This window comes from Astatotilapia calliptera, chromosome 18 (genome assembly GCF_964374335.1).
Source record: "Astatotilapia calliptera chromosome 18, fAstCal68.1, whole genome shotgun sequence".
NCBI classification, from domain to species: Eukaryota; Metazoa; Chordata; class Actinopteri; order Cichliformes; family Cichlidae; genus Astatotilapia; species Astatotilapia calliptera.
In genome coordinates this window covers 628,192-655,000 of record NC_137439.1, presented here as the reverse complement: position 1 = coordinate 655,000, position 26,809 = coordinate 628,192, and the positions used below count along the sequence as shown (strand labels likewise).

At 46.9% G+C, this 26,809-nt stretch overlaps 3 protein-coding genes across 5 annotated transcripts in view; 1 reads left to right on the top strand and 2 right to left on the bottom strand.

Moving 5' to 3' along the window:
• mfn1a (mitofusin 1a) overlaps positions 1-4,943 on the bottom strand; it is an 11,500-nt gene extending 6,557 nt beyond the window's left edge. For 2 of the 3 annotated variants that reach the window (XM_026149187.2, XM_026149185.2), the window contains exons 1-6: positions 4,786-4,943; positions 4,491-4,610; positions 3,991-4,126; positions 480-642; positions 262-386; positions 1-99 (exon numbers count right to left, since the gene is read on the bottom strand). The exon at positions 1-99 is cut by the window's left edge and continues 10 nt beyond it. In XM_026149187.2, the coding sequence (XP_026004972.1) occupies positions 1-99; positions 262-386; positions 480-642; positions 3,991-4,126; positions 4,491-4,605 (638 nt within the window). In that variant the 5' untranslated portion in view covers positions 4,606-4,610; positions 4,786-4,943. Of the gene's footprint in view, positions 100-261; positions 387-470; positions 643-3,990; positions 4,127-4,490; positions 4,611-4,785 lie in introns of all 3 variants that reach the window. The other variant, XM_026149186.2, reaches the window with a different exon arrangement.
• Positions 1-26,809, bottom strand: part of LOC113010259 (uncharacterized) — an 86,006-nt gene that overhangs the window by 48,361 nt on the left and 10,836 nt on the right. Inside the window, exon 3 of the mRNA XM_080292365.1 lies at positions 21,712-21,752. Within this exon, the coding sequence (XP_080148491.1) occupies positions 21,712-21,752 (41 nt within the window). The remainder of the gene's footprint in view (positions 1-21,711; positions 21,753-26,809) is intronic.
• On the top strand, positions 7,409-14,709 carry LOC113010315 (erythroferrone). The gene is made up of 8 exons (XM_026149347.2): positions 7,409-7,932; positions 8,114-8,230; positions 8,513-8,627; positions 10,346-10,473; positions 10,726-10,837; positions 12,150-12,231; positions 12,357-12,435; positions 13,412-14,709. Exons 1-8 carry the CDS (start codon positions 7,747-7,749, stop codon positions 13,508-13,510), a joined length of 918 nt encoding a protein of 305 aa, XP_026005132.2. The 5' UTR covers positions 7,409-7,746; the 3' UTR covers positions 13,511-14,709.

Genomic DNA, 26,809 nt, shown 5'->3' with positions numbered 1-26,809 from the left:
AGAGTGGACTCTGCATTTCCCACCAGAACAAAGACGTCTGCGTCCACACAGAACTTATCGATCCAGCTGTCCAACTCCAGGGTGACATCGGTCCCAGGGCTGGGCCAAGAGTCAAAGGTCAAAGGTCACCGGTGTTAGTAAGTACTGGTACTGGCACTTTGACTAAATGCAGTTGAAACTGAACCCTGCGGTTCTGACACAGAATATTATTTAAGTGAATCGTCATCAGTGGGGTCAAAGGTCAGGAGGAGGGAGCGTTACCTGTCCATGAGCACCAAGTCGTCTCTCAGCAGAGCGCAGCGACTTTTAGGCCAGAAGACTTTGACCAGTGTACCCGAGTCCAGAGTGGGATCCATGTGGAGAGCATGAGCCAGCTGGTTCACCGTCTGAGGAGGAAGGAGGCAGCGAGTCATCACCACACGCCAGCGGGCGTGTCACGAGCATCGTGATCACCGCAGGGTTTCTGTCACCTCACTCACAGTCACGCTCCTCCTCTCGGTGGACGCCTCGGTAATGAGGAAAGCCTCGTCTTCGTCGGTCCCTTCGACGCTCAGGAAACAGTTGGTGGTGTGACCGATGCCGCTGGGCAGCACTCGGTCTCTCAGCATGGCGTTGATCACTGTGCTCTTCCCGTTACTCGTCCTGATCCACAGCAAATGTACAATCATTATAATTAATATGAAAACCTTCAACGATGCTGACTAACACCAAAACCTTCATCTCAGCGCCCGCTGCATCATCGTGGCTCAAACCGAACGAAACAGCGAGCAGGTTCGGCCTTCAAAGTCGGGCAAGAAGCAGTATGACAGCACAAGAGCAGCACCACAGGTCAGAGGGCCTCACCATCCTCGGGTGAGAGCTGACGAGTTATTACATCACCCAGTTTATCAAGTGACGGTCGTTACATCATGAGTTTCTGCAGAAATCCACGTGTCCGACTGTGAGCGTGCCTCAGCCGGGGTCGCAGATAAACCTTATCAGTGTGTTCAGCTCTGCTTTCACAGAACAAACGTCGGTTAGCTGGTCTCAGCTTTTATCAGGCTCTATCCACACACACACACACACACACACACACACACACACACACACACACACACACACGCTGCTGCTGGAATCAGAGCTGAGGACAAACGGCTGTAACTGTAACGCAGCGTCCCCGGAGCTCTGAACTACGAGCTTCCGTCACCTTTGATGCAAACTCAATTTCTTTGTTTCATCGTCTCAAGTAAAAAATGAGTTCAAACGTCACAAGCATCAACATGTGCTGCTAAAAAATGGAGCGCCAACAAACAGTACAGATCCTCTACAGTCCAGCAGGGGCAGCAGTGAGTCAGTCCCAACAGCCTCCCAACATGTTTACAGCTGGACACACTCACTGTTTGGGCTCTGTGGAGAATTTCCTCCTTAAAAGCTGCAGGATGGTTTTAAATCGCTCACGTGGAGCTGTCACTGTGCCAGTGATTCAATATGATGAGAAAGGGCGGGTCTGGCTGAGCAACCACACCCTCATCGGCTAACGACTTGTGATTGGAAAATTAGCCAATGCCACAGTGGGTCAAAGAGTGATATCAGCCTTTATTCTATATTCATTAAGACTCAGAACGAATGACTGAGCTCGAAAACACAGATGTCAAAGGTCAAATAAATTAATATAATTTGATCCTGTTCATTTTTTAAAATATAGCATCCAATCACAATAACAGTCGCCTCGAAGCACTTTATATTGAAAAGGATTCCCAAAGTGTGGTCTGGTGCCCCCTGGTAGGCTGCAAAGGTACTGCAGGTGCCTGCAGCAGTCAGTTTGAAATAACCAGTGTTGGTCAAGTTGAAAAAAGTAATCAGTAACTAATTACGGATTACGTCCCCAAAAAAGTAATCCCGTTACTTTATTGATTACTTATTTTCAAAAGTAAATAGTTACTTAGTTACTTAGTTACTTTTTAAAAACACGATTTACAACCTGAATAGGTGATAAAGCGATAGATCTTTCAGCCCAATTCTACCTTTTCTACATAATCCTTCATACAAAATGTAACCAAACTTGTTTTATTAGTTTTAATCTTTTAACTTTATGCATCAAGCAAAAACTTAATTATCTGCAACATTCTCTGACTGGAAGAAATTAGTTTAACATTGAAACCTATTTTCTGCACATTCCAGCTCATAAAATAAAATATTTTTTGTGTTTACACTCAGTCTTTCAAATAGATGCAAGTAAAACACAGCAGAAAATAAATAAAGTCAAAGACTCAGCGGTCCTGTTGCTCTATTTTCACCTGTAAAGCAGGAGTGGGGCAGGCGGAGGTTTACGCTGGTGCAGGTGTGCCGCGGTCAGTGGAAGAATCCGTGAGTTTCTCTGTGAGTTTCCCATCACGTCGTAGCTACTCGGTGCTTGTTGGAAGTTTAGGGTTTTTTTCGCTGTAAAAAGAAGTTTTCTTCCCACGCACAGCGGACACTAATGTTTTTGTCACGTTTTATGGAATCAAACTCAAAGTAAGGTCAGTACTTCCACGCTTTAAATGCTGCACGCTCATACTCTCTCTGCACTCGATATATGATGCACTGTTGATCTGCACACAGCTGTTGTCACTAACGGCGCACTCGCTTACGTCACTGTCATGAGACATTCTCGCAAAGAAATCACGGTTTTAGTAACGCAGTAACGCAGCGTTCCTACGGTAAAGTAGCGGTAATCTAATTACCTTTTTTGCAATAGTAATCCCTTACTTTACTTGTTACTCGAAAAAAGTAACTTGTAGTTACTTGTAACGCGTTACTGTAATCCGTTACTTGTAACACATTACTGCCCATCTCTGGAAATAACTCACGTGTATGTTCTGTTAAATATTCATATAAATCGATTTATTTAGAAATAAAAAGGGAATTATTACTTGAGTTTGTGATGTCACTCATTACTCTGACATAAACTTACTGCTAATGTACTGAAGGCAGGCGGATTGATGTTTTTTGAATGGAAGTTTCAAAGGAAATCCATTATAAGATTGGTTGGACCCTGTGGGGTTTCCTGATTTTTAAGGGGGGCGCAGCACTCTTTACTTTGGGAATAGCTTCAGAGATGCTACAATCATACAGAAGCAAACCAGAAATCATGTGACCCCCTATGAGCAAGCACTTTGGCAATGGTGGGAAGGAAAAACTGCCTTTTAACAGGAAGAAACCGTGAGCAGAACCAGGCTCACAGATTAGGGCACCAACAGAGGCTTTGCAGACATGTGACTCCTTGGCACGTGACAGTAACTTGTCGGCCATTTTGGACATGATAAGAAACCAACTGAGCATCATGTAGACAAGATAAACTGCGGCAACTATGAGTAAACAAACAAGTGTATTTTCTCTCTCAGAGGAAGTACAAGCATCTTACTCATTATGTGGAGAAACTGGGCACGGCAAGGCTGAAGATGAACGTTAGCTTAGGCCCTCTGAGTGTGTTTACTAATGCTGCGGAGAGTAACGATGGCATTCTCCCCAACATCACACGATATATTTATGTTATCAACAACCCTCAGTTGATACTGGGCAAGATATGAAAATGTTTGAATGCTTGTCAGTATTTTGGGTCAATAAAACAAACTTCAGTCTCTGTAGTCACTGCATCAAGTGGACCACGGTCACTGCTAACAGTTAGCCCCCGTTAGCTCCTGTTAGCACCTGTTAGCCCCCGTTAGCCCCTGTTAGCGCCTGTTAGCTCCTGTTAGCCCCCGTTAGCTCCTGTTAGCCCCCGTTAGCTCCTGTTAGCCCCCGTTAGCTCCTGTTCACTGCCGTACCCTGCTGTTACTGAAACTTTTTGTGAAGTGATATAATATGGGCAGAGTCACACTTTGCAAATAACTAGTTGCTGTCTCCATCTGGTGGCCTTCAGGTAGAATGCAGCACCTTGGCTTCATTTCTCCAACCTAGAAGCTACATCAATGTTTTCTACTGTGTGCAGGCTCACCCGCCTATATTCTGCAGTTTCTGTAAACTGCTCACCTGCCAAAAAACGCCACCTTCATGTGTCTCCTGAGCAGGACATCTCTGATGGTCGTCAGCTTGATGGCACAGCTCTGCATCTCCAAACTCTGCTCCTCCACGGCCACCTGACCCAGGTCCTCGCTGCGCCACGCCTCTGACATCAAACAAACACAGCGAGTAAACTGACAATGAAAATGACAGCGAGTTTTCCTGAGAGGAGCTTCAGATGTTCCTGATGTCAGGGCATCAAAGGCTACTTGCGTACTGAACGGCATGACCTTTGGCGTCCGCTCTGTGGCCACTGCAGCATCAGACACAGAGAGAAGCCAGACTTTATTTAAAGACAGAGCAGGAGGTGCGTGCCGGTCAGCAGAGAGGCTGCAGGCTCTGCATCTGTGGGCAGCACATGCTCGTCCCCATTTCAGACCTGATGCTGAGAACGACTCCAGGAAGCATGCAGACCGGTTTGTACGAACATACACCATCACAGCACCTACAGCTCTGTGTGTGTTTCTCACCATCCACAAAGGCGCAGCCATCCTTCACAAAGTCCAGCAGCTGGTCAAAGATGGAGGTGATCGAATGTTTCGCAATGACGAAACGTCGCAGAGGAGATGGATCTACGGCATCCATGACACCTACACACACACGAACACACACATGTGATCAGTTCCTTCAGATTCTGTCAAACTGTCATTAAGGTCAACGTGTCTCACTGAGATCTGCCAAACAGATTTCTCTGTGATATCAGTAACGCACACACACACACTCTCACACACACACTCTCATACACACACAGACACACACACTTACCGTGCTCACTGTGTGTCTCGGGTTCAGAGGTCAGGGTGTTTTGGGGGGTTCGTCCCCGTCGAGTCGGCGCCTGCTCCCATTATGCCTCAGTTCCACTCATCAGACCCACGACGCTGATCCTCAGCACGCAAAGCCAGCTTACACTCTGTGTGTGTGCAGACTGATCCTCTTAGCAGGATTAGAGCTGCTTCACCTGTCATACCTGCAGCCACCTGCTCGCTCTCTCAGGTGTCTTATTTCATCACTTTGCTCCTGCTAACGTCATTTTGTAGTTCATATTTTTAGAGTTTTCTAAAATCACCTTTAAAATAATTTATGTGAAGCCAAACTGGGGTCCTGAAGGCTCAGTGACCCTCAGCTCCATGCTGGGCTTTGCTTCCTTTAGTGACCATATTTAGATGAGAGGGTGGAGTTATGACAGCTGATCCTTGTCAGCCTGGTTAGTGCAGACTGTTTGGGAGCATCACAGAGATACGTGCTAATTTAAAACATGAGCCCCACTACTGCAGAGAACCACACAGCAGCCACGCTAATAACAGCACAAACACAGTCCAAAGGCCACGCCCCTAATAATGCAAGCTTTAAACAGGTGGGTTTTGGATAGGTTCCCCCCCATACAGGTGATATGAAGGGAGAAATGATCCACCGAACAGTTTGTGTATCTGGCTGTGAACTTGTTTGTTTTATGTTTTAACATGGGACTCTATGGGGACTGACTCACTGCTGCCCCTGCTGGACGTTAGAGGACCTGCAGTGCTTCAGAACAACCTTTTAAATCATTCTTACATTTTATTAAGCCTGAACATGTGAACATCAATAAATCAATAAATCAATAAATCAATGCACGGTAAACAGAAAGAAACAAAAACGAGGTCCCATGAATATCTCTGCACAATCTACGTGACTCAGTGTGACTCTGTGTGTGTGTGTGTGTGTGTATCTGTGTGTGTGTCTGTGTGTGTGTGTCTGTGTGTGTCTGTGTGTGTGCGTGTCTGTGTCTGTGTGTGTCTGTGTGTGTGTGTCTGTGTGTGTGTGTCTGTGTGTCTGTGTGTGTGTGTCTGTGTGTCTGTGTGTGTCTGTGTGTCTGTGTCTGTGTGTCTGTGTGTGTCTGTGTGTCTGTGTGTGTGTGTGTGTCTCTCTCTGTGTGTGTGTGTGTGTGTGTGTCTCTCTCTCTGTGTGTGTCTATCAGCCTCAGTCAGATTCAGAGGAAACGTTTCATCACTCAGACGCCAACGTCCAAACAAACTTTCATCATCCAGTTAGAGTGAAGACCACACCCACCTTATCTGAGGGGCAGTTGGGCGGGGCTCGATCTCACCGCCCAGCCCGGCCATCGCACTCTGATCCTGACGGTCGGCCTGCGGCGCCGAGCCTGACGATCACAAAGTGTCTCTAAACAACAATCAGGGCCCCTCCTCCTCCTGCTCCGTGTGACCTCAGCTATAATGAGTCTGATCATGAAAAGAGCTGAAATGATGATGATGATGATGATGATGATGATGATGATGATGATGATGATGATGATGATGATGAGGAGGAGGAGGAGGAGGAGGAGGAGGAGGAGGAGGAGGAGGGGAAACAGTTTAATGCTCTTCCTACAGGGAGGGTTTCCCTGAGAGAGAGCGCATGACGTCAAACCCACGCCGGCGTTTCCGTCCTCCGTCTGAAACCTGACCTCCGGAGCAGGATTTCTAACAACGTTAAACATTTAGCAGAGCCACAGCGGTGTCCTCATGTGTGCACACCTGCAGCACACGTGTAAACACGTGTAGTCTCAGCGGTTTTTGGAAGAAGCTGCTGCTGTCAGCTCGACTGTGTGGACCTAAAATATGAGAAGCGAGCGTGTAAAACCACCAAGATCAGCTGGGCGCCGCGGCGTGCTGGAAACATGACCCACAGAGTTACACAAAGTATCCTTTTTCTCTGCAGCCACTTTAAAAAGTGGCGAAAAGCAGGAAGTCGTTCTGTATTTCAGTTAAAATACAGAACGAGTATTAGAAGTCCAGCTTCACATTTTCCAAGTGGGGCCGAGTGGAGCCTTTGCCGGGCTCAAAGCAGGCCCCGGGCCTTATGTTTGACACCCGTGATCTAATGATGCAGCGACGTGTTTGTGCGTTTGTGCGTTTGTGCGTTTGTGTGGTTCTGGTGCCGACTGACTGAGATGTCCTAACAAAGTGTGTGGCACACGTTACTAATGTTTTGTCATCAGCAGCGGGGCCGCTCGTGAACATGAACGTGACGATGGATCACTGTGGGACGTTTCCATGGTTTCCTCCAGAATAAGAACTCTGACTCGCTCCCTCACTGTGTGGCACAGGTGTGTCTGCACACCTGGTTTAATGCCGTCAGCAGAGCTTCATCTGTGGCACATATGCATGCCTATGATCGTATATGAGATGGCTTGCTGTGGCTGGAAACATTAGGACCCAGGAGCAGGGCTGATGTGGAGGAGGAGGAGGAGGAGGAGGAGTGGGAGGGAGGAGGAGAAAAACGCAGCAAAGAAAGACAAATGATGGGAGAGTAGATAAAACAGAGAGACAGAGAGACGCTGGGGAGACGTTCAGGAAACGAGTGCAGACAGACACTGACAGCTTCAGATCCACTGAGAGATACGGAGGAAGCAGGAGGGGCGGGAGGTGGAGGAGGAGGAGTCAGGGAGGCAGATAAAGAGCAGAGGCAGCAGCAGAGGGAGCAGAACGCAAACGCTGGCCTACAGGAGAGACGCCATCACTCATCTGCAGCGTCAGAGAAGAGAGGAGAGGAGGAGGAGCACCCGAACCACCCACCAGGAGGAGGTTTCTCCCAGACAGACGCTGACTTACTCCAGCTCACAGACAACGGGGAAACCAGCAAAACTCAGCAGGAGATCCCTCCACGCTGATCCCAGAGGCGCTGGCTCACAGAGGTGCATCATGGGAACTTCTTAGACCTGTACCCACCTGAGCACCGTCCACACACAGCATGCTGGCCAGGTTATCCCAAAGGAAGAGCGCTCCAGGAGGATCCAGAGGGCTGCTGCTGCTCCCTCTGCTCCTCACAATGATGATGATGGTGACGATGGTGAAGGCTGCCAGCGTTGATGAGGTGGAGAGCGAGGAGGGTCAGGAGATCATGGAGGACGAGGAGGCCGTCAGTGGAGAGCTGCAGGTGAGTTTAACTGACCTGAGATCAGCCTGATGATCCATCAGCTAACTGACGTTTGGCATTCGATAATGTGAACAAAGCACACAGAGCTCCACGTGAACGCCGAGGGTTTGCTGAGGCGGGCCAGCGTAGTGTAGATGGCGCCTGAGCTGATGAGTCAGTGTGTGTGGTTTGTGTCCTCCAGGACCTGACCTCCTCGGAGTCGGGCAGAGTGTCTCCTCATAGCTCCTGGCTCTTCTTCAGAAGGAACTCCAACAGAGGGGACAACCGCAGAAGCAAAGGGCCCCGGAGAACCTCCAAGGTCAGAAACACCTTCACCCGAAACCCACAGTTGAAAGCTCCCCTGCAGGGGAAACTGCGCCCAGTTCAAAGATCCGGTGGCTCAGATATGAGAGCTCCACCGCAGCTGAAGTTCTGATCATTACCTGATGAGTGTTTGAGTGCATCAGCTTTGCTCTGCTGAAGCTCGTTATTCAAAGACGTCTTAGTCACACATTCTGCTGCTGGACTTATCATTTGTTAAATATAAGTAATACTTTGCCTCCTGACACATGTACCTGACTGCTGTTTGTGTGTCCTGCAGCATGGTCTTCCAGGCCCTCCAGGCCCTCCAGGACCTCAGGGGCCTCCTGGTCCACCTGCAGCCCTCCTGCCCCAACAACAGGAGCTGATCCAGGAGCTGAAGGTGAAGCTAAAAGGTGAGACCTCCAAACACGTCAGCACAGAATTAAAATAATAATAATAATAATGGATTGGATTTATATAGCGCTTTTCTAGGCACCCAAAGCGCTTTACAATACCACTATTCATTCACTCTCACATTCACACACTGGTGGAGGCTACAGGTGTAGCCACAGCTGCCCTGGGGCAGACTGACAGAGGCGAGGTTGCCATATCGCGCCATCGGCCCCTCTGGCCATCACCAGTAGGCGGTAGGTGAAGTGTCTTGCCCAGGGACACAACAACCAACCAGGAGAGCTGGGGGATTGAACCGGCAACCTTCCGGTTACAGATGAGCTTCCCAACCCCTGAACCACAGTCGCAGTTAGCAGTTCCTCAGTGGTCCAGCAGAGGCAGCAGTGATCCATGATAAAAATACAGCAGACCTAGCTCACCTGTTTGAATTTTTGCATTATTAGGGGCGTGGCCTCACAGATGAGCAACATCTGAAATTCTGGGATTTTGGTTGGCTGTTACTGAGCAGTGATTAGCACTGCCACCCCCCCCCCCCCCCCCCTCATCCAAATGAGGTCACGTGGCTCCAGAAAAACGTCCAGCGCCCCCAAACCTGAACCTGACCAGGTGGAGAGGATGGATGGATGATGGATGGAATCACTGTGACTGCTATCACAGGGACCACGCATGTGTCTGGACCGTCTTTACTGAACATGTGAACATGACACATGACATCATGTTTATTTTTATTAAATAATCAAAACTCAGCGTCATGACAACCAAACAGCACATCACTGCGCGCTCAGTCTCAGCTTATTCCACCCTGAACAGCGCTCCCAGACTCTGCTGCAGCTTCTCATTTTCACTCTGTTTTCTGCATGTAGGTTATATAAATACTGTGTGTGTGTGTGTGTGTGTGTGTGTGTGTGTGGAGGCAGCCTGTCTGAGTCCTTAATAGGGGTAATTTTGTGGAGTGTGGATGTGACTTGGCTCAGCTGCAGGATTCCTGACATTCCTGCTGACTGATGGTGTGTCTTTGTTACGTTGTGTGTGTGAGTGTGTGTGTGTGTGTGTGTGTGTGTCATCAGGTTTTCTTCTGTGTGTTTGTATTTGGGAGGATTACAGACTGTTTCCACAGGGCAGATTTTTTCAGTCCGGTGTGCCAAACGTGACCAGAACAAAGAGCTTTTTATGGATTTCTGTAGAAGTTGTTCACGTGTGCTCCAGCTCACGGAGCCGACTGTGTCTTTCTGTCCCACGTGGAGCATGAGTGACGCTTCCACTCGTCTTCATGCAGCGTTACCTGCACGTAGGGTTTAAACTCAGCCTAAACTCACCAGTTTGATCATTCAGGGCAGTAACACACGTTTGTTTCTGAAGCTGTCAGGAACACACGCACACATTAGCAGGGACTCGATACCTTTGCTGCAGGTGCGTCGTGACTTCCACGTGTAGGAGGCAACATCCAATCAGAATCCTCAAACGTCCCTGTGCACCAACGCTCTTGCTCAGCCTTTCTGGACGTTCTGTTAGCAAAGAAACCTCACAGCAGACACACAGACACACACACACACAGACACACACACACACAGACACACACACACACACACACACAGACACAGCTAGCACCTACAGCCCTAATGACTCACAGACACACACACACACACACGCAGTTATTTTCTGTATGAAGTCATTTTTCCCACCAGTCCGTGCATCTCCTTCTCCCTCCTCCTCCTCGCAGACATGGCTGCAGCCGTACGTTTGCCGTGTGATCGTCCTCCTCGCATCTCCACCTCCTTCTTCAGTCGCCTCCTACAGTCCATCACCATCCCACGCCGCAGCCTGCTGGAGCTGCAGCCGTTTAGCAAGGTAACCCCCCACACTTACACACACACACACACACACTCAAACACTCTCACACACACACTCACACTTACACACACTCCCACGCACACACACACACACACTCCCACGCACACACACACACACACACACACACACACACACACACACACACACACACACACACACACACACACACACACACAGATTTATGTCTTTATTCCAGAGGATTCCGTGAAACAATTTGATCCTCTTGGTTTTGACCTTTGACCCCTGTAGCCCTCAGACTCTGAGCAGAGCCTCCAGAGGGGGCGGAGCTTCAACAGCAGCACTGGCCGGTACACAGCACCCGTCTCTGGCTTCTACCAGCTCACTGCCAGCCTTCTCATCGGTTAGTGTTTTATTACTCTACACAGACTGTATACTAAAGATGGACCCAGTGTTGTCTCTAATGACCCGTAGGGGGCGACTCAGACGTTTCTGAGAAAACAAGCCTCCTGCTAGCTTGACTTTGTTGTCTGGGTCAACTTTGCTAGCGAGAGACAGAGAGAGGCGTTGAAAGACTCCAACGGAGCTTATTGTTTCGGAGGAAAACACGAACACAGTCGAGTCTTAACAGCTTACTTACAGCTGGGCTCGTCAGGCGCTCTGTTTGGCTGCAGTGGTTATTATTATATTTACATGCTTCCAGCTCCCGTTTCTGCTCCGTGACAGCTTGTACTTTTCCTTTTTCTCCCTCCCTCGCTCACAGACACATAACAGGTATGACAGTCCATTCTTCCTGCAGCACGGACTACACTGCCCATCAGGCTACATTGTTTAGCGCGGTGCCTGTAGCATTCTGCCTGCTGCCTTCATGTTAAATTTCTGTATCAGTCATCTTTCTGTCTGCTAACCTCAGCTAACGCCAGCTAACAGTGTTAGCTCGGTGGTGAGTAGCCTTCAGTAATAGCAACAGTACATCACAGATACTGAAGTGGCACATGACCCAGGTAGCTACCATAGCTAAAACAAGCTAGCTGCAGTCGGCTAATGTTAGTTTTTAAACAGAACGTACTTCCAGATGTTTCTTTAGGTTGGAGTCTTTGACGCTGAGAGCAGCTCGGTTGCTGACAAACAGAGTTTGCATTGCACGCTCAGATTTCATCCCTCTCTCATTTAAATGTGGTTTCGGACTTTCCTAGTAAGAAATGCATTCCTGCCCGTGCACTGCTGGTTCTGCTGTGCTGGCTCCGGGTCCCAGCAACATTAACAGGACGCTGACATTAGAGAGGGCATAGCCTAACATATGAAACATTAATCCATATATTTCAACAAAGTAGCTGTGTTCTGATTATCACCTTTTTAAACGGTAACTGTAACAAAATACAGTTACTCATATTTTGTATTTTTAATTACGTTATGCTGGTACATGAATTCTGTTTCTGCCCAACACCGACGAGCACAAACATCGAGATGGTGACGGACTCAGCTCCAGGCCGATCGGCCACATCATGATCGGGGTGGATCTGAAGGGGTGGCATGGGGCACCACCCCTGTAGATCTGCCCCTGATCATAATTATATTTACACCAAATTTCATTCAGATATTTCATTGTGTTTGAGACAGAAAACTGATGAATTAAGAAACTCAAATAAGAGGAAGGAGCCGGTTAGCAGGCAGCAGGGATGCTCTTGTAACTCTGATGTGCGTATGTGTGACAGAGTCTGGTGACAGAGTGCAGGTGCGACTCAGAGACAGCGTGAAAGCAGCCATCTGCATCGAGTCGCTCTGCCAGAGCAACCTGTGAGTGCCCGTCCTCTGACAGCTGTTATTATTTCATTATAAAATAATCTACTGCACACACATGACTGGCGATGTTAGCCCTGCCCATGGCACTGATTGGATGTTTTTTGCTGTTTCTTGTACAGCTCTGTGGAGTCGGTGATGGGCGTGGCAGCTGCCGGAGGAACGTTTAGCATGTTGCTAACAGGAACGCTGTACCTGCAGGTAGGACAGCATCAGAGGGTCGCCCTACACCAAAACACACCACACAGAACAGCACAGCCAGGCGTTTACAGGGAGCTAATGCAGCACCTTTAACAGAGACATTATGTGACGGGAGGACGCACTACTCTAAGAATCCTACATAAAAAGATGGACGATGTCCAGTCCCCGCCTCCAAATCATGTCACACTGTCAGATCACCTGGATTCTTTAACGACCACATGAAACCTCGAGCAACAAGTAAAACACGAGCAGGATTTCTGCACGACTCAGCAAGTCAGAGCATGTGAAACACTCCGAGTCCTAAAATCCAGAGAAGACTTGATGTTATAGTCCAGGTGTGTCTTATTGCAGCTGCACATTAATGCCTCTGGTGCACAGCTGGAGATGCTCCAGATGTAAATACAGAGCAAACCTGTTTTCATTCTGTTAGTGCCGCTTCAATAGAAACAGTGGCGTGGGTCATTCATGCACACGGCGTGCTCCGGGGTCTGTGCAGGTGACATGGATCTGGCTCCGAGCTCGTCAGTCCTAAACCTCCCCGAGCAGCATTTAGAGCTGGAGTTAAAAAACGCCGTGTAAACAGAGAAAGCACAGAATCCCAGCACGTGATCCCGGGATCCTCGGCATGTCACTCACCAGGAAGGAGTCAGAGTAGCAGGCATGCAGCCGTGAGCACATCAGTGTTCCACCTGCATGTGGTACTGAGAGGTTTCACTGATCCTGCAGCTCAGGTGAGCAGGCGGCAGGTATTACCTGAACAAAGGCTCTAATGTGCTGCAACATGAATGGATTCACAATGCTGACATCAGCATTAATGCTTTCACTCACTGTCACTGTTTGGTCATTTATTTTTAAACAGAAGCTTTAATATATCTGTCTGTATTAATTGTGTGTGTGTGTGTGTGTGTGTGTGTGTGTGTGTGTGTGTGTGTGTGTGTGTGTGTGTGTGTGTGTGTGTGTGTGTGTGTGTGTGTAGGCGGGAGAGTACGTGTCGGTGTTTGTGGATAACGCCACGGGCTCGGCCATCAGCATCCTCCAGGACTCTCTGTTCTCTGGAATCCTGCTGGGAATCTGAGTCACATGACCGCTGCCATCAGCAGACGGACACTTTGCTCCTCTGTGAGGTTCACCTCATCATCATCATCGCCGTCTTCATCCTTTTACCTGAGTGGGAGCGCTGCTGTTTTGTGGACCTCCACCTACTCCAGCTTCATCAGCATCCACCGATGGAGCGACCACAGTCGGACTCAAACACACCTGGAAACCTTCAAACAAACAAAGCTTTGAGTCATTTCAGTGAGAACTTCGCTGAAGTCAGACATTTTCTTCAATGAAATTTTTTTGGTTTTTGCCTCGGGTCACACTTATAGTTCAGTCATGTGACGACCATCAACAATCGAGGAGCCCTCTCTGTCCTCTGTGGCGTCTCCATCCCAGTGACAGCTACACCTGCTCTGCACCTTCACTGTTGGCTAAAAGACAAAAATGACAAAAACAAGCTTAACCTGTGCACCTGCAAGCTGCTTTGCAACCCACCTCCACCATAGCTCCTTTTTTTGTAGGGAGCTTCAATTGCTGTCAGAGGTCCCAGAACTCAGCCAGACGTGCGAACAGAAATGAAAGCAGATGGAAATAATCTTCTTACTACAGTGATGAGAATATTAACCCACTACTAGTACCCGCTTTAAGGTAAACATGTGCACCAAGGAGCACATGGCAGACACAGTGTGATGATTTAGACACGAGTCTAACGGCTCCATCAAAGAGAGAACGACTGCAGCGCTGCCGGTTTCACAGGCGGCGCCTTGTTAACTGAGCGGGTCGAAGGTCCCATCTGCTCATGTATAACTCGTATGCATGTACTGCTGCAGGTCTGTGTCTGCAGGACTGCGTTAAAAGAAAGCAGCATTGTGTGTGGAAAAGAGCACATTTCTAAAATGAAAGCGTCACAGTAAGCGGAGTGTTTCCACAGTGTTTCCACCCTCGCTGACACTGAGGAGCCTGTGCTCAGCTGGCTCGGCCTCAGTTTTCCATCCACGCTGCAGCGCTGGCGCTCGCTTCAGGTCATCGCCTGCTGGTCATCAAAGGAACTGCAGCTGTGGCGGCCACTCGCCAGCCGATACTTGGATCTGATGATTATTTCATATGAAGTCATCTGATGACAAACAGTGTTTATCTGTACAGACTCCATTATTGGTTTTCATATCACTTTCATTTGATATTTATTCTCTCAGTGAAACGTGGTAATAAAAGCATTTCTTATTGATCTTTAAAGAGGTGTAAACTTTATTTTAGTGGTTATATAAAAAAGCATTTACAGGACTGATAATATTGCAATATTTCTCCTTTTCCCTGTAAACGTCAGAGAGATCAGCCTTCACGCTCAAACCAGCTTTCTTCATCATCCTGGTCTCACAGCAGGCCGTCTCCACGTGCCCACACGTGCAGAGGTGCTGCCGTGTGATTGGCCGATGAGCATTTTCACAGATGTATCTGACAAAGCGGCAGTGAGAGCGACTGAAAGCCTACATCCACGTCACACATGAAAACCAGGGCCCGTATCCCTAAAGATTCTGAGAATCCTCTCAGAGAGCTCCTAACTTAACCTAAAAATTCCTTGCCAGGAGTTTTAGCTTAGAAGTGATTCCAGAACATTTTCAGTGAACTCTGAGCAAGGAATGGATGGAAAATCCTATCTTAGTGAGGAGGTGTGGTTGACCCCGTTGCTAGGTATGAGTCATCATTTCAAAAGCCGTGATTGGTTGATCCTACAAGTTTGATGGAAATGAGCTTTTGGTGATAATGAGCAAAGGATGTACCCTCAAATCAATAAACATAATTATACACTCTAATCTTATACTGACTGTAATTGTAAATAATATTTCACATTCAAGAAAATATCTGGAAAATGAATAGTAAGCTGTAGGGGTTATAGCCATTAGAATCTAAAATATGTGAACTCATTACACCCTGTTCAAATAATGATTCGTGTCTTATTTGCTCATATTAATATCCTAGCTGGCATATTTTGTACTTTCACTCCCATATGGACCCCGTTGAAAACAAGATGGCCTATCTCAAGGGGCTGTCCTTAATGACGTAGAAATCACAACGTTACAAGTCCAGTGTGGTCTTAACGAGGGTAACACGGCTCAGCTTTTAGCAATGTCTGTGATTGCAGACCCAAGTCATCACTGCTGCATTGTTGCATTTTCCCGGTTGCCAAATACCTCGGGGTTGTGATTACTTTCGTCTCCGGTGTAATAGCGTTGTGGCGTCGAGTTGGTGAAGTAATTGCATCTCTAAGGAGATCCACCACAAACATGATTCCTGCACAATCCAATCTGTAGCGTCTCAATAATTCCCTGTCATCCAGTGTTTGCAGGACATCTCTCCTGCCTCTTCTGTTGGCCATTTTGTGCAGCTGCTTAGGGGAACTCCTAAGCCACTAAAAGTCCTCTTCCCTGCTCGTAGCAGATCTCGCCTTAGGAGCCCTTTTAAGCGCTAGGAATCTTGGGGAATAGCTTTTATATTAACTGGGATTATCGTGTCACTTTTAGGGGAAATTGTAAGAAAACGTCATGACTCTGAGAATTTTCTTAGAATTTGGCCGCTAGGAGCCACTTTTTGCACAAAGATTCTTTAGGGATACGGGCCCAGGTGTTTTCTTTCTATGCAAGCTCTAAAAGCAGACCCGGCAGCACGGCCCGCTGGGCACGAACTGGGATTTGATCCGTGGTGAAAATGAAGCCGGCGTGCTGAGCGATGTTCTCCTGCATCGCGCTGACACTTCCACCTCTGTCGCTCCAACAAGCCTTCTCTGACTGCTTCCTATAAACACCAGCTCCTACTCAAACGCTCACTCAGACAGTGGAAACATGTGCAGACATGCATGTGAATTCAGGAGGAAAGGCCAAAAGCAGAGTTTGTACAGTTGCTGTGAGCAGCGTCAGCTCTCCGTCAGCTCTGCGAGGATCTGCAGGAGCAGTTCTCCAGGCTTCCTGGAGGGCTTCCCATCAGGATGATCCCACTCTGCTCCAGCCATGCTGGCAGAGTTCCCCTGTGTGTTTCTATGCAGGTTGTAATGCACTGGCAGTTTGTTTGGATCGCTGTCATGCTGAAACATGAAGCTGATGTTTCCAGATGTTCCTGCATGGTGGCTCAAACACTACCGACTGACCTGCAGCTGAAACCAAGACAGAGCATGGCTGCAGACTCCTCCTCCTGACCTCCTCGTACACACTGACCAGGATGTGGATCCATCGCTCCATCAGACCTGTTCCTCTGACCTTCAGCTCTTCTGTGGTTTTTAGACCTCATCCTCCAAGAATGGCTTCCTGACAGCCTCACCCTTTCACATCTCTGATGAGGCTTCAGCAAATGATCCGCTGAAGGTCTAGATGGTCTCTCGGCTCCTGTGTCGGGTCTTTCAGATCCTGTTCCTCTGCTTCAGTTTTCAGCGGCTTTCCGCAGCTCTAAAGGATGTGCCGCACGCCACTCTGACCGGTGCTCTCTGGGCAACATCCTGTTGGTACATTAATTCTATTTGATGTCAAACTGCGTCCTTGTGTGACAGGCTGCTGGTAACGACATTTAAAATGGGTTCTTTGCTCCACACCGGTTCAGAGTTCGAAACGCTTGGTAAGCTTGAATGGTTCATAGGTCAGAGGTTGGGTACAAGGACTGGACTGTGCAGACTGATCTGTGAGCCCTGCAGAGCTACGCTCAGCTTTGCATTTATTCTGTTCTGTTATTAAGCTGCTGCAGTGGAGACTCAGCATGAGGATAGAAAGAAAAAGTCTTCTGTAAATCTGTGGTGTCAAACACAGCGCAATCACATCTCTGCTGTGCACAAAACCTCTGAGAAACACAATCAGAGGGAAAATCTTCCAGTACAACCGCGCCGCTCCGCTCACATGTTGCGTCTTGTTAGCTGAGCAGCTCGTCAACAGTCCACGCTGCCGTCGGCTGGCTCGCAGCTGGCGGTAAAGCTGGAGACGACCTCCAGAATTAAGTCACAGCTCCAGTATAACAAGCGCGCATCTGCTGCCACCACCCCAGCGTCTCTGAGACAAGCCCTCCATTCACAGCTGCACACGCTGCTGAATGCACGCTGTGTTCAGAGGAGGGTCGAGGTGAGATCATCCTGCTCGTAAAGTGGCGCCTTACGCTTGGCGCTGAGCCACGCATACACTCACACAGGCTGGGTTACCGTACAAGGCGTGTCGACAGAATAATGAGGGCTGCACGCCGCCACTGCTGACAGCACGCCTCGTAACACACACACACAGCTTCACTGCACGTGAGCAGACTTGCTGTAAACAGATGCAGTGCGATTACATTTACAGCAGATGAGTTTTGTTCAGCTGCCAGCGAGCACAGCATCTCTCCCCCCCCCCACCAGCACCAGTCAAACAGCAGCACTGCTGTTGTGCTAGGGTCAACACACCTGAATCACATGATTAGTTCGTTACCAGGCCTGGAGAACTTCAGGACATGTTGAGGAGCTAATTCAGCCATTTAAATCAGCTGTGTTGGTTCGAGGACACATCTAAAACCTGCAGAACACCGGCCCTCGTGGACTGAGATTGCCCACCCCTGTGCTAGACAGTGATCGTGATCACCGTCCGCGGGAGCGCGACAGCCCAGATTACTTACAGCTACTTCCTGCAGCTGATATAAGGTGCAGTAAGCTGAACACAGTTTGTTCAAAAATAGTAGCACGACCGCACCACATATTCTTGTTAGTACCTGTAACGGCGTTGTAACAATAGGAATAGTAATTAGTTCAATAACGCTGTTATTCCCATCACTGTTAACGAGCTAGTTAATGCTTTTTAGTGGTGTCAGTTAAAAATGTTTTACAAAGACGATATTTTTCTAGAACCTTTGAAAAGCAGAAGCTTCTTGAAGCCGGGCAGAAAATAATGGCTCACCTTTAATTTTAATGTATTCCTGATGTCGGTGCCGGCTCAGTCTCCCCTCCAGACTCTGTTACTTCGTCTGAAGCCTGGTCCCCTGAAACCTTTGTGACTAAACCTGTTTCCGATGGTTTGGTCACAGTCACACCGACAGCCCGCTCGAGGTCACACCGTAGCTCTCTGTGTTCATCTTGCATCGTGGCACACAGCAGCAGACGTTGGTCCTCATAATGGTCAAAGGGCGTCTAAGACCCTGTCCAGCTCTCCTGGAACCTCCTCCGTGCTCCTGAGAGTGCAAGACAAAGCAAACTTTCTGCCACTGACTCATATCGATGCGACACCTGGAGGAGTCGGCTGTGCGACCTCTGTGGAATCCAGGTATGACCTCACGCGACAAGTGGTGACACCGACCCTAACAAAACAACACTAGTGAGAAACTTTTCAGTGGCTTCCACCTGCAGAAGCCTTTGTTTCCCATGAGCTTCCTCACTCCTCTTTAAATGCACCTGTTTCAAAAGCACAGGCTCGTGACTGCAGCACTGTCAGATAGGGATGGGTATCGTTTAGGTTTTATCCGATACCGGTGCCAAATCGGTACTTTTGAAACGGTGCCGGTGCTTAAACGGTGCTCGAACCGGTGCTTAAAGAATGGAGAACACAAACTTTGTCCAAAAACCTCTCATGTTCAGCTGGTTTTTTGTAAAAAGATAACAATGTTAGCCTTTTCTGCAGCTATGGGGCATATATGGTATCACTCTTGGCTGGAAGCAGTGCTTAATCAATGGAAAAAACACAAACTTTGTCCAAAAACCTCTCATGTTTAGCTGTTTTCCACTTTTTCTTTGGTCATTTTAGCCTTTTTGTCCAGGGTGAAGGGAGTATCTGCCATCAAACAAGAAGACAGCCGCATGTAGCTATGATGATGTTTGCTAGTTGACCTTACATGCATTAACGTAATAACGTGGTTAGCCTACTCAACGTAAATTACACAGGAACAACATTAAGCTACTCACGCAGAGAAGAACAGCTGCTGCTGCATCATCATCCTCATCATTTCTGCTACACTGGCAGGGCTAGGGGCCAGGACTCTACTCTTCGGGTTTTTGGGGGATGTTGCTCCGGGTCCGATAACTGGCAACCCACCCAACGTGCACAGTGTGAGGTCTCGCAGCAAGCTATCAAATACGGCGCATTTCTTGGCTTTTAAAAAAAAACGCTATACGTCGCCAGGTGTTTCATCAGATTCTTGGTGTTACCTCCTTTGACAGTATCACAGTATCAGCTTAAAGCACTTGTTGCTGCTGAGTTTGCATATTTTGCTGTGAAGTACAGCCAGACTTTGACCGCTTCGCCTTGGGCATTTTTAATCTGTAGCTCTGCTCTAAAAGAACGTACGTACCTGGCCCCGCCTACTATCCTCGGAAACGTAAAATGATTGGCTAGAAGTGTATCACAGCTCAGGAAAAAAAAGCACCGAAATAAAGCACCAAAATGTTCGCTGCTTTTCGGTCTGGTTACTACCGTTTATGTCAGAACCGGTGCCATCATGGCACCAGACACCGGTACCCATCCCTACTGTCAGAGCACATCCTCCTCCACACTCAGATTAAAACCTCCCGCAAGCTTCATTCTGACTGCACAGTCTCCACATTCAAACAGGCTTTATGAGGAGGCTGTTTCAAAGGATCATAAATCCACAGCAGGCAGCAACTGAGAGAAACAAACTTTATTTACACTGCACGTTCTACGACATCAGGTTACACCGGGGCAGTTTGTTAGGATCACCTCTGAAGGCTGATGAAATCACAAAATACAAACGCATGAGAACAAACGAAAACTGCTTTTCAGCTTCAGCGTGTCAATAAAACCACAAACAGGAACACGACATCAAACAAACACTACGCCAACATATTTTTCAATCAAGTTCACACATTTGAACAAAAAATGACAAAATAACAACAATGCGATTTGTGAACCTGGGAAAGAAGAGCACCTCCCCCTGCCCATCCTCACGAGCTCACTTTCAATTTAAAAAAATTATAAAACCAGAATCACAGCTCCAGAGTAAAAAATGTTTGGTGCTCATATTTATGGGTTTTTTCTCCAATCTCATAAAAATGACACGCTTGTTCCTCAAGCTTCGGTTCACGGGTATTTCTACTACAACTTGCCAAAGAAATCATTCATCTCATGTGGATGAATGATTTCTTTGAAACTCTTCTCCTGTTTCAGAGGAACTCTGCTTCTCACATATTTTCGTTTCCATGTGGAGGAAAAGGTGATTGCCTCGTTTGAACCTCGTCCCACATTTGTCACAGGAATACGGCCCTTCGCCCGTGTGCTTTTCCTTGTGCCTTTTCAAACTCTTCAATTCACGGAATTTTGCCCCACATATTTCACAGGAATGCGGTTTCTCCCCTGTGTGAGTTCTCATGTGGCGTTTAACAGCGCTTTTTTCTGAGTATGTTTTCCCGCATATTTCACAAGAAACCGATTCCCTACTTTGGTGTATTTTCCTGTGACTGTAAAAAACAGAGCTGTGACCAAACGTTTTCCCACATATTTCACAAACATACGGCTTCTCATCGGTGTGAGTGGTCATGTGGATGGGCAAATAGTTTTTATGACTGAAACTTTTTCCACATATATCACAGGAAAACAGTCTTTCTGAGTGAACTGCCTTATGGATATACAATGCAGCACTCTGACCGAAACTTTTCCCACATGTATCGCAGGAATAAGGTCTCTCACCTGTGTGGGTTCTCACATGGCTACGCAAAGTACTGCTTTGATTAAAACGTTTCCCACATGTATGACAAGAATATGGTTTCTCACCTGTGTGAAGTCTCATGTGGACAGCCAAATAGGTTCTACTAAATTTCCCCCCACATATTTTGCAAACAAGTGAATTCACATTGGTATGGTGTTTTTTCCCCCGGGATTGATTCTTAGAAACATCAGACTTTCGACCTGTGGCAGCATTACATGGACTCTCTGAGACAGGCGCGCTCTCTACAACACCACGACTTCTGTCTCTCTTTTGTCTCTTTGGAACCGGCTCCTCAGTTTCACTTAACCCTGACTCTTCACACTTGCTGGATTCTTCATCTGTGCTTTCACTTTGAGGAGAGTCATCACAGAGGAGCTGCTCCCCGTCTCCTCCTGGTTCACTGTGCTCTCCTTCCTCAGCAGCAGTCACCATGAAGGTACCAGGCTCCTCCTTCAGTCCCAGCTGCTCTCCCTCCTGACTGCTGCACAGTTCCTCCTCTTCCTCTTTAATCTGTGGAGCTTCTGGTTCCTCCTGCTCCACACTGGAGCTCCTCTCCTGGTTCCAGAGCTGCTGCTCAGGGAGAACCTCCTCCTCCTCCTCCTTACAGATGTGCTGCTGTCCGAGGTCTGGAAGGACAAAGAGGATTCAGGAGACATAGGGATGTAAGAAAATATCGATACATTGAAATATCGTGATATTTCGTGTAATAATACTGAATCGATATTCAAAATCAGTGTTATCTTTTTTTTTTTTAATTGAAAAAATTACATGCATTTACTGTGTATTTCTTTTGTATGTTGCAATTAAAACTCCAGCCACTAGTTTGCAGTTTTACCGCCTTTACGTAGACGGAAAAACGAGGTGTCGCGATAACTGTAGAAGCGTCTAGTTTGCCAAAACCAAAGTAGAACAGTGGATGTGTGGCCAGTTGTGCTAACTGATGACCAGTTTAGGGACTAACACGTTATTAAGTAACGCGTTACAGTAACTAAGTTATTATTGTGGTAATGAGCACGGTAACTGGTTATTATGCCAAAATCACGATCGCGTTAATCGTTACTGGGATTTCGATAGGCTCGTTACTCGTTACTTTGTGTGTTGCGTTCGGCTTAAATTGGAACACAGACCTGGGAATAATGTCACACTCGAGTAAATGGCGTTCTGGTTAGCCTCATAAGAGAACTCGGGATTCCAATATGGCAACGCCCTTGAAAACGGTTGTTTTTCTAGCCCTCTAAAAAAAGAAATTACTACTAAACACATATGCAGACATAGCTGGACTCGGTGGGCCGATGGTTTTTTTTCCTTTTTTTTTTTCCCCCGTAACAGTATAAAGGTGAAAAAAAAAGTGAAAGGTGGTGGATTGGCCAGATGCTGGCAGATGTGTAAAAGTAACTCAGTTGTTTGGTGGTGGCTATGACGGAGCTTCCACAGAGTCAGCAGGTGGATGAGGGAAGGGGAGACCCGAGGCAGTGAACTGAACTAGGGCTGCCACAAACGATTATTGTGATAGTCGACTAATCAGATGATCATCCAACGTACAGCTTATTGCACCAGCAGCATCTGCTCTTATAGAACTATCATTAGCTTACAGCTTGAAGTGTTTAAGGTGCTAACTAACAATAAAGACAAGATGATAGTTTATTCAATTTTAATGACATTTGCAGATTGTTTCGGTGAAGTTTAATAAACTCCTTGCTTTCTAAAATATAACAGGACACCGGAGTAAATTCTGGAGCATCTCACACTTCTGATAATCAGCTGTCTGTTTGACGTTTATTCAGCTGTGTAAAAACTTTAATCTCAGCCAAACCGATTTACTCAGGAACAAATAAAATACTGAAAAAAGCCAAACAACATTTTTAAGTTATCTAAGTGACTCATATATCATGTTTAACCTGAGTAGTGAAAGACAGCGGTGGGTTTGAAAACGATTTGCCGGGAGTCCGGTGTTCTCACGGCTCTAGTTAGCCTAGCCCCCGGCTCGCTATCGAGCTAGTGGGTAACAGACGTCTCCGAAAACGTCGGAGCGCTTTTGAAAATATGCGGTGTCTTGATAAACTGAGCAGATATTTGAGGTTTACACAGTTACATTCCAGCCTGAAAATGTGTTAAACGTTTATTTTGTGACCCAGAAAGAATAATAAGTAATATCAAAACTAACTAGCTGCCGCCATTGTTGGAAACTGAGCTGGGCTGCGCTATGAATTCTGGGACACAGCTTCTTCTTCTTCGGGGTTTAACGGCAGCTGGCATCCTTGTACATGCAGTGCTGCCATCTTCTGTTTCAGTCCGTTATTACACTCTTAAATCCTGCTACTTATTCCTGCGTCTTTTGTGATCTTACAAAGCTTCAAACGACGCGTCGACTATTAAATCAATTCAATTCAATTTTATTTATATAGCGCCAAATCACAACATAAGTCGCCTCAAGGCGCTTCATAGATACAGAGAAAAAAACCCAACAATCATATGACCCCCTATGAGCAAGCACTTTGGCGACAGTGGGAAGGAAAAACTCCCTTTTAACAGGAAGAAACCTCCAGCATAACCAGGCTCAGGGAGGGGCGGGGCCATCTGCTGCGACCGGTTGGGGTGAGAGAAGGAAGACAGGATAAAGACATGCTGTGGAAGAGAGACAGAGGTTAATAACAGATATGATTCAGTGCAGAGAGGTCTGTTAACACATAGTGAGTGAGAAAGGTGACTGGAAAGGAAAAACTCAATGCATCATGGGAATCCCCGGCAGCCTACGTCTATTGCAGCATAACTAAGGGAGGATCCAGGGTCACCTGGTCCAGCCCTAACTATATGCTTTAGCAAAAAGGAAAGTTTGAAGCCTAATCTTGAAAGTAGAGATAGTGTCTGTCTCCTGAATCCAAACTGGAAGCTGGTTCCACAGAAGAGGGGCCTGAAAACTGAAGGCTCTGCCTCCCATTCTACTTTTAAATACTCTAGGAACAACAAGTAGGCCTGCAGAGCGAGAGCGAAGTGCTCTAATAGGGTGATATGGTACTACAAGGTCATTAAGATAAGATGGGGCCTGATTATTTAAGACCTTGTATGTGAGGAGCAGGATTTTGAATTCAATTCTGGATTTAACAGGAAGCCAATGAAGGGAAGCCAAAACAGGAAATCAGTTGTCGACGATTTAATAGTCGATTAATCGTGGCAGCTCTAAACTGAACTTCAGGTAAGAAGTTGTGACCTGCAGTGTATCCGGGTCAGATATAAACCAAGTTTAGGTGGAGTTTATTTTCGTTGTGCTGAATTTTTACAGTCAGTTACAATAGCTCGTACTGCTACTAGCTAGCATGACGGAGTTTCTATACAGCTGGGTGGGTGCTATGATGTTACTGATAGTGAACTTTATTTTGTTCATAAGGTTCGTTAGTAGAGTTGCCAACAGTCCCGTAAAAACAGAATCGTCGGAGGGACCACTAGGGGGACGTAAGGAAGATGGCAGCATAAACCTGCAGCTCCCGGTCAAAACTCGAAAGAGAACCAGAATTCGAATATTTCCACCGCTAAACCGTGTAATAAATGCCATGGAAGGTGGAAGAAGGTCAAAAAGACAAGGAAACATTAAGGATTTTGTGAAACAAGTGGAGCTGGTAAGAGGGGGCAACGCAGACATGTCCGAGAACAGCGTGCAAGGCGAGCAGATGGAAGGAGATGTAGCTAGCCACCCTCACGCAGACTTCCAGGACATCATTAAGGAAATTCACTCACTTAAAGCAGAGTTTAAAACCGAGTTTGCCACGTTTAAGAAAGACATCACACAAGAAATGAAGGACGAATTCGACAGCTTCAAGAAAGACATTAATACAAAGCTGGCAGAAACTGCGAACGAGCTAGCTAGCCATGAGACCAGACTCGAAGAAGCTGAGGAAAGACTGGAAGAGATGGAAAGGTGGAATTTGGCCGCAAAAGACGCTCTAATCCAGTCGCTTCAGCAACAACGGAATATTCAGACGAAACTGGCTGACTTGGAAGGCCGTAGCCGACGGAACAACATTCGCATTTTTGGCCTAAAAGAGGGCTCTGAAGGAAACTCTGTACTGCAGTGTGTGGAGGACTTGTTGAGAGCTGAGCTTTCGCTCCCGCCGGATTCTGCTCTAAATATTCAGCGGGCGCACAGAGCTCTGGTGCCAAAACCCGGACCAGAAAAACCTCCGCGATCGGTGGTGGTTAATTTCCTTCAGTTCTCAACCAAGGAGATGGTGCTGAAGGCAGCGTGGAAGAAAAAGGTTGTACATCAGGATAAGCAGCTTTTCTTTGATCATGACTACGCTGCCGACGTGGTTCAAAAGAGGAAGGAATACGCTGGAATTAAGAAAGCCTTAAAAGAGAGAGGAATTCGCTTCCAGACGCCTCTGACCAGAATCAGGATCCACTGGGAGAGCGGCGCCAGGACATATGACAGTGGCCGGGCGGCGGCGGAGGAGCTAAGGAGGAGAGGAATACAGGTGGAGGTGCCGCAGCGGAGCGGGGAAAGCACGATGCTGGAGGAGCGACTGCAAAATGCATTGGGATGGCAGCGATCTAACACCGAGAACTTATAAGTGAGGATACAAACATTTGAATCCGGTGGAAATGACTGAACAGTAGAACTCTGAAACTAAAGGTTCATTACTCTGTTACTTTTCAAGGCAAGGTAGACCGGAAAGTGGTAGGTTTTCTTTTCTTTTCTTTTTTTTAAGGAACCTATGTTGGATCTCACGGGGGCCCCTAATCTGAAAGGGATATACCCCACGAACCACAGGGACGCTGTGGGTAAGAAATACGTATTTTCAGTTTCTCTTAAGTTTCTTGTTATCTTGTTCCAAGTTCTTAGAGTTAGTGTGGGAGGCTATGATAGTGATAAGCCAAAAATAAAGCAAAACTTAACAGTGAAAAGATGAGGAATATAACGCTGGTGTCAATGAATGTCAATGGGATGAATAACCCAATTAGAAGAAGCAAAGTGATACTCAAAATGAGAAAGCTTAATGCCAATGTAATATATCTACAGGAAACATCTGTCGCAGGAAGAGCATGATAAATTGAAGAAATTTGGGTACAGAAATTCTTACTATAGTACTTGCAAGAAAAGTCGTAAAAGGGGGGTAGCAATACTTATTAAAAATTCAGTTAATTTTGAATGTTCTAAAGAAATTCGGGACAGTGAGGGGAGATACATTATTGTAAGAGGTAAACTAGAAGGGGAGGCGGTGACACTAATCAATCTCTATATTCCCCCTGAGAGCAACCAACAAAATGTGAAGACTCTACTTACTACAGTCATGTCAGAATCTGAAGGGACTGTGCTGTGTGCAGGAGACTTTAATGTGGTATTCGACCATAGAATTGATACAACAAGCACAAATAGAAGCAAAAACAGCCTGGCGAGAATGGTTAATACATTTATGAAGGAGCAGGGAATGGTAGATGTATGGAGGGAACACCACCCGCTGGATAAGGAGTATACACACTACTCAAAGACTCACAACACTTACTCAAGAATTGACTATGTCTTAATGAACAGATGGGATCTACACAGAGTAACTGAATGCACAATTGGAGTGGCAGATATTGCTGATCACTGTGCCATTCATTTAAAGCTAAATCTAAATAGTAGGCGTAGAAATACCTGTTGGAGGTTAAATCTGAGCTGCCTGAATAATAAAGAAACGAAAGACCA